Genomic DNA, 8,506 nt, shown 5'->3' on the forward strand with positions numbered 1-8,506 from the left:
TTTTGCAATATTTGCTTTATCTCTTTCTGTATATGTACATGAATTTTTTCCTTAGGTATTTGAGAGTAAGTTGTATTTTGCAATATTTGCTTTATCTCTTTCTGTATATGTACATGAATTTTTTCCTTAGGTATTTGAGAGTAAGTTGTAGACATTTCCCTTATCCCCAAATATTTCATCATCTATTTCCTAAGGAGAAAAGATAATCTCTTATATAACCACTAATAGCCCTGCGCACAAATCCGTGCGCCAGTAGCTCGCCAGTAGTTCGCTGCCGCCCTCCAGTAGCTCTCCCTCCCGCCCCCATAGCTTGCTGCCCTGCCCCCTCCTGTAGCTCTCCACCACCCACTTGTAGCTCGCTGCCCACCCTCCTGCTGATCCGCGATTCAGTCATTATGCGGTCGGTCGTTATGCTTCACAGTGTAACGACCGTTTGCATATTACATCTTTATTATATAGGATACTATATTACATCTTTATTATATAGGATAGTATATAATATCAATGTCAAATTAGAAAATTTAACATTGATATACTTCTATCATCAATATACAATCATATTCAAATTTTATCAGTTGTCCCAGAAATGTTCTTTATAACTCCCCTTCCTTCTCCTCCAATCCAGTTTTCATTGCATTTAGTTATATCTCTTTAGTCTTTAATTTGGAACAATTCCTTGACCTAGTATATGAAAGTGTGTATGCAATTTTTGTTTACATGTTTGATATAGTGGATAGACATTGTTCTTTTTCTTAATTTTTCACTATTTTTAAGGTCCACCCATATTTATGTGTAGACATCTATCTTGTTTGCTGACTCCAAGTTCTGTTTAGTATTCCATAATATGCATCTGCCAAAGTTTACTTATCCATTCCCTAATGACAGACACCTAGATTGTCTTTATTTCCTTGCTATCATAAATAATCCTGTCATGAATATCTTTCTGCATATTCTCCTTGGGAATATTTCTGGGATATATATCCAAGAATAGGATTTCTGAGTCATAATGTATCTGCCTATTTAATCTGACTAAGTACTGCTGAATTGCTCTCTGGAACAGCTGCTCTGACCACATTACAAATATTGTGAACTAAGATCCCAGTTTCTCTACATTACTCCCAACACTTAGTAATTAGGTAACATTCTAATATTTGTCAGTATGATGGTTTTAAAGTGGCCTCTTATTTAGTCTCTCTTATCACTAATGAGTTTCACTTTTTTTCTTTCCAAACTCTTCAATAGTTTCCTCAGGAGAGGAAAAAAAACCTTTTCTCTCTTATACTTCTGAATTTTTTAAAACTATGTACCCTATTGTGTATTTTTCAGCTGATGTTTAAAAACTTTTATTTTTTTCTAAGTAACTACAAAAGATAGAATTTCTGGAATACTGTATATATTAGCATATGAAAATAAAATTGTTATATATGTTTTTTAAAAATATCCAATTGAATCTGAATGCCATAGCAATTTGGAAACTATCGTATGCCTTTAAAAAAATACACAAACCCATTCTTATTTTATAGTTAAAATCTTAATCATTTTTCCCCTTTAACTCAGTATATTTGCTTCTTCTCTCCCTCCCAGGCTACTACCCTAATATATATTTTATATTTTCAATATATTTAAACATATATTTTATGCTTAAAAGTATGTTTAATTTTATAAAATATCTCCATATAAAAATATATCTATATAGCAATTACATTAAAAATTTCCTATAATCATAAAGAATTTTTTCCTGGATTATTTTTTTTAAATAGCAATCATTATTAGTTAATGATTGATCAGAGGAGCATATCCACATTACAGATTTAAAAAATAATAAAATATAAAAGCAAATAAAATATAAAAGCAAAGTTTTTATGAGATGTATCTTTAATTAGATGTATTTTTAAATTATTGCATTTATCTTTGTATTCCTATAAAATAAGGTAGGCCCTAGCTGGTTTGGCTCAGTGGATAGAGCGTTAGCCTGGGGACTGACGGGTCTCGGGTTCAATTCCAGTCAAGGGCACATGCCCAGTTTGTGGGCTCGATCCCCAGTAGGGGGTGTGCAGGAGGCAGCCAATCAATGATTCTCTCTCATCTTTGATGTTTCTATCTCTCTCTCCCTCTCCCTTCCTCTCTGAAATGAATAAAAAATAAATAAATAAATAAAATAAAATAAGGTAGGATTTCAGCATTAGTTCAGTTTCTTTATTTTGTTTCTGTAGATGATGAATGCTTTGTTTACATAAGTAAGTAGATGAGATGAAAGGAGTTTATTATAGAAATATCAATCAATTCATTGAACTTCTTTTGAATTATTTGTCAAAACATAACCATGGTGATCTGTCATGAAAAAATTTTTACAACCCATCAGCTGTTAATTTGATTATATCCTCCTATAAATTTGATGAAAGCAAGAAACAACCTGATTCTCTTTCTCAAAGCTGACACCAAATGTTTTCTCTTTTCTTGATGCCTATCCATAGTTTTATACTCCAAGGCTATGAACTGTTGTAAAATTGTGGGTGGGTGAAAGATAAGTTTTTCTTTTGTAAGTGGAAGAAATTTAATTTCAAAAGAAGAAACTTGATTTTTTAAAAGAATAGAGTACATAAGGAAGTTGAAGATCTCGAAAATGACTTTCTTAAAACCATCTGTGCCTGCCTACACCTATCTTAGCATGACTGCGGGATATTTAAGAGACTGCTGCTAAAAGGAAACCATATTTTAAAGCTATTATCATTTGACAAGAATTATAGTAGTACTCATACAGTAGCACCAACCTTTCAGAGAAATATAGAATATTAAGTTTATTGAATTAAGAATTTGAACAAAGGAGCCTTTTATGTAAAGTTGTAGCTGATGGTTTTGACAGAATATATGTCTAATTCAACTAATTGTAAATTCCACCATCATGTCCTTCCAAGAGCATTCAAATAGGTTGATTCCAGTATGTTGATGTCAAGTGGGAAAATGAAATATTTTTGTTCTTGGAAAGTTATTTGGTATTTTAACATGGGTTTCTGGACATTTTCATACACTTCTCTTCCTTTGCTTATGTTAGTTCCTCTGCCTGAAATACTAGTTACTCCTTTTTGCCCCCCATGTATGAACATATTATATGTCCTCATTATAGCTCTTTATATTGTATTTATAAAGGCCAATTCATTCTGTGCATGTCTCTAATCTAATCCCACTTCTCCATCCAGTGCCCTAATTCATACCCACATCATTTTCCTATTGATAATGACCTTCCATCTGCTCCCCCTGGATCCATTCTCTTCCCACTCCAATGTCTCTAGCGCAAAATTACTATAATGACCTGTCTAAAATACAGATCAAGTCCTTATTCTCCTACTCAGAAATCATCAGCTGTTCTTACAAATCTTCAATGTCTCTACACTGCCAAATGTATTAATATTTACTTTAATTAATTGTCTTCTCAACTAGCTGTCCAATTTTTTTCTCTAGCAACTATCCTCATCTATTTTATACTTTTGTCACACAAATCATTTATTTCCTTGAACACATCATTTAGTAGAATGTCACAATGGAGATATATATATATATTTTTTTAAGTAATACTCAACCTGAACTTGTGGCTACTTGTGATGAAAGGCTAAAATTTATTTAGATGTAGTGGGTATGTATCCTTTACAGAAAAATTTTGGTGTATTATTAAAAATATTTTAAAATCACATTGATGGCACTAAACATGGCCATAGTACACCAAAAACAAACAAACAAACAAAAGCTTTAAAAAATAAAGGGGAGATGTTAATAAAGAAAAACTTTATCTCCACAATCATTCAATATGTCAAGACTTTTCAAAATGTGTTTTGAAAACACATACAAACATATTGTCTATGTATTTAATTCTCTTTTATTTATATTAGTAAGAAAAAGGACTTTGTGTTTGGCCTATAACCTAGGACTCAATGGATCAAAACCATCTTTTTATAATTCCCTTCTGATTCATTGTGAAGTAGTATGAACTCTAGCATCTTAAAAGGCAGGTTCTGCTAACAATTCCAACACTATGTGATCATTAATAGGTCTTGTATTTTTACTAAATTTGTTTTTCTCATCTATAAAGTGAGAATTAATACATATTCTGTATTTGTTCAAGAAGAGATAACATTTGAGATTATATGATAAATTTAAAGAGATTTGGAAATATATTATATCATTGACTTATTTGTTAGTCTCTTTAACTTTGAGCCTATATTTCCTTAGAGGATCTAGCCTACTGTTATGGAAGGCATGTGTTAATAAAACTAATCCATGATCAAATAAAGGATATATTGGGGTTTGTTTTATTTTTTTCTTATTTCTTTTATGTTTCTTATGTTTCTTCCTTGTTAAAACAGTTTTGGTATGAACCATGATGGAATTGGAAATCCTTGTGGGACGAAAGGTCATGAAACAGCAAAACTTATGGCAGCTCACATTACTGCAAATACCAATCCTTTTTCCTGGTCTACCTGCAGTCGAGACTATATCACCAGCTTTCTAGAGTAAGTAATCTCTGGAGAGTGATGATGAATTGCTCTAGAAGTAAGCCATTGCCAGAAGCCTAATATGTGGTGCTTCAAACTTTGCATAATGAGTACCTTTTATAGGGCCCAGCGATATTTCAGGCGGTTCTGAAAGTACTTCAATATATCATTGTGGCAAATATTTTCCTTCATACTCAAACAGAACTCACAGAATAGATTAGAGGAACTGAAGCAAGGATTTAAGTGGGGTTGATGATATGAGTGTCAGAAAAAATGTAGAGTTACACAATTTAATAGAGCATAGTTCAAACTTTAATTCAGTGATTATACATTTCGTTTTACTGGTGAAAAAAAACAACTGAGTTCTATAAGAATGCCATAGTATCTAATAGTAACAATCAACAACAACAAAAAATCAAACACCCAGGAAATAAAAATGAAAAATTGTCTTTGAAAATTTATTTTAAAACATATTTTCATGGGTTTCAGAGAGGAAGAGAGAGATAGGAACATAAATGAAGAGAGAGAATCTTTGATCGGCTGCCTCCTGCATGACCCCTACTGGAATCAACACGTGATCTCCTGGTTCATAGGTCGACGCTCAACCACTGAGCCACACTGGCCAGGCTTGAAAATTTATTAAGAAACACATCTTTCCTACAGTTTGGGACCTTCTTTCTTGGTCTTTTAATGTGTATTTCAAGAGTTTGGTTACTTAACTGTGAAGAATATAAATTAGCTAATAGGAAGGCAGGTGTTCTCCACATTTCACCTGCACATCAGGCTTCAGTATTGAACTTTGTGAACTAATAGACTTAGGTCTCATTTTCTAACTGTGTGACCTTGGGCATGTTACTTCAGCTTTATAATCTTCAGATCCTCATTTCTTAAATGAGTTTAGTTAATAATATATACAACATCAGGTTATTATGTATATAATTATGTATAATACTAAAATGTATTAAAAAGACTTAAGAGACATTCATCAAGTGGTAAATATTACTATTTTAAATGATATCAAGGTTTTAAGTTCTATGGCTCTGTCATTACCTTTAATAATTTTGTGCCATTTTTTTTTCCTTGGGGAGAAGAGATTAAATACTCTGTGAAAAGGTGAGTCATACATAAAGCACAGGTGATTATTTAAACAGAATTTAAACATTCTTTTTAAAAATTTTCCCTTCAAAGTTCACATTAACATGATGATAGTGTAACATTTTAAAAAATTCAGATAGGTTATGTAGGATAACCTACTAGTAAGTTCGTTTAAGTTTTGGTTCATATCTGGGAATGTTCTGATTATATTCTCAAAACTTACAAATACTTATTTTTTAAAAAGCCTCAACAAGAGATTTAAAAATACCTAATACGGTGCTTTACTCAATCAATGATCAAAAGATAAATGCTTAAAATGGGCTCTTTTGAATTAACTAATATAATAATGAAATTGAGGGAATTCACTTAGAAGGTAGTGCTGCATAACCTAACAATTTTTAATCCTAATAATAGACCATTTTAACACTCTGCTTGCCTGGTGCCAAAACTGGGTAAAGGGCTATAAAGATAGACCATAAACCACAGAGAATTTGTTTGACATCTTTTGGTAGTTTTTTATTTTTTATTTTTTTCACAATGCACTAGCAATATCATTTTTCAAGATTTTTTTTAAATGAGATCATATTACCTAAATTTAAACATTGTTGAAAATCTGCTCTTCCCAGAAACTGCTCTTCCCAGAAATCAAGCCAGATCTGCCATTTCTCCCTTGACTTGGCTCATGTTTTTCTAATGGAATCTTAGTATCTGTCACCAGAAAGACAAACTATATAACATGCTCAGTGCATTTTCAAAGGCTTCCCTCCTCTTGTTCTTTTCAAGTACAATTTTTTTTTGCTCCTCTTTCCTGTTTCTGTTGCACAGCCCTTTGCTAGACCGTCTCTGTATGCATACTAAATACAAGGACCAGGTTTCATTTCTTGCCAGCACCTACCCAGTTGAAATAGCATTGAGGCTATTAAAACACTCCAAAAGGAAATCCCAAAATTGCTGATAAAATACAGTTAAGAAATCACCACTGGTTTGGTGAGAAATGTAAAATTCTTATTAATTGCAAGAAAGTGTCCCATTGAATTAATTAAAAGAATTAATACAAAGAGCATTATTTAAGCCTTATTATCTCTTTGCATTTCGTATGTGTAAGCATGATTAGTATTGTCAGGGTTCTAATGGGCTTATTTATCCTGTATTTTATAAAAATATTTCTGTTGTGCATTCTCCTGGGGATACTCACAAAATTAAAGCCATTTGTGAGAGACAGAAATGAAAGACAATGGGTAGCAATTTGGGGAAAGTTGCCCCCCCCCCCCCTTAATAATAAACTAAACAACCTTGATCATAATCTGACTAAGCAGTAAAGATTTTTAAAATACAAAGCCCTTTAAAAAGGTCAGTTTACTGGAGCACAAAGACATAATAGTAACTTTCTTGAATTTCTTTGTTCCTTTTTATTAATGCAGTGGACTTAATTGCTTTAGCAGCTATGTGTGACATTTTTTAAAATCCAGTGATATTTTGATCAGGGATTGAGGTTACATTTATGTTTTATAGTTGGCTCAAAAAGACTCATAACATTTTATTTCAGTTTCTCCTCTCAAGAAAAAGAAATTTGTAAAGATGAATTGTTTAGGAACTGTAGCCCAGCCAACAAAATGCATACCTTTCTCTACTTAGTAACTGTATAGGCCAAAGGTGGTGGATTTTAACAATGAGCTTTCTATGATTTACAGATTCACTATTCACTATGTTCAACAGAAAACCATTCCATGGCCTTTAAATGCCAATATGGTAAAAAGTCTCTTGTGTCAAACACTACGTGCTACTGATCAATCAGGAGATGGTGTTTACCAACTCCCAATATTTTTTTTCAGATTTCTTAAACTCGGTGATTCAATAAGTGGTTCATGAATCGCCCAGAAGCCGTCCTGATTAAGTAATAAAGAGCCTATTTCCGTTAGAATGGACGTGTTATGCCAGCTTCTGATGTTTTCGCCGACGGCTTTGCAGGTAGTGTCCTTCCTATCTGCCTGCGGGACTTATTTATTTATTTATTGACTTAGAAAGTGGAGAAAGATGAACCTGGTATCATGACTCACTCTCACTGATGACACTGGGCTAACTTACCAGGCAGTGGAAGGCAGCCAGAAGTCATTTAGTTCAGTTTTTTTTTTCTTTTTCTGTTTTTTTTCCCCCCATATATTTTCCACCACTTAGTGGTAGTACAGAGTAATTTCATATAGTTTTTAAAAATTCTGAAGCCTCTGTGAATCAACGTGCTCTATTTAAATTAAAGTCTGTTATATTGTTTGAACTGTTAAAGATCCATAGCAAAATCTCCTATAGTTACAAATTAAATAGAGACTATCCATTTTCACAGAAAGGATGGAAGCTGAAAAGGAAAGGCAACATTACGGTTGAAGGTGAGCTAGGAAGAAAGGTGAGTGTAGAGCTACAAGAGAAAAAGTGACGTAAGATGAACAGGATGACCAAGGCACTCATATTTCCTCTGTAGTATTTACTTTGAAGGTTAACGCCAATGATCTTTTAGACGGAAAACAGTTTTATAGATGGGATCTCTTTTTTTACATGGAATCCATGGAACAGCTTAGAAAAACGGGTTTCTCCTCCTTCCATGTTTCTGACACGTTTGGGGGACATCACTCAAACCCATAAATATCATCGAAAAGTTCTAATTACATATGGAGAAAAAGAGAGCATAACTTAGTAAACCGTTATTGATACTGTGTTTGCATATTGAAAGCTTCAAGTTCAATTTTGTTCAAGCACCCCTCTCATCCAGAGGACAAGAAAGAAAGGTCTGACTTAAAGTAACTCATTTTAGGATGGAATGTATGGTTTAGTTTTGTGAAGACTGGTAGCGCAGCTTATGAGAACACAGTAGGTAAGAAACTTCACTTGTAGATGATACCAACTTAATTCATTTTACTTAATTTAGATATCTG

The 8,506-nt window shown here is 33.0% G+C and overlaps 1 protein-coding gene across 1 annotated transcript in view; it reads left to right on the plus strand.

Moving 5' to 3' along the window:
- ADAMTS6 (ADAM metallopeptidase with thrombospondin type 1 motif 6) overlaps positions 1–8,506 on the plus strand; it is a 236,695-nt gene that overhangs the window by 110,178 nt on the left and 118,011 nt on the right. The window contains exon 10 of the mRNA XM_080678095.1: positions 4,359–4,505. Within this exon, the coding sequence (XP_080534221.1) occupies positions 4,359–4,505 (147 nt within the window). The remainder of the gene's footprint in view (positions 1–4,358; positions 4,506–8,506) is intronic.

Source organism: Plecotus auritus, assembly GCF_963455305.1.
Source record: "Plecotus auritus genome assembly, chromosome: 7".
Taxonomy (NCBI): domain Eukaryota; kingdom Metazoa; phylum Chordata; class Mammalia; order Chiroptera; family Vespertilionidae; genus Plecotus; species Plecotus auritus.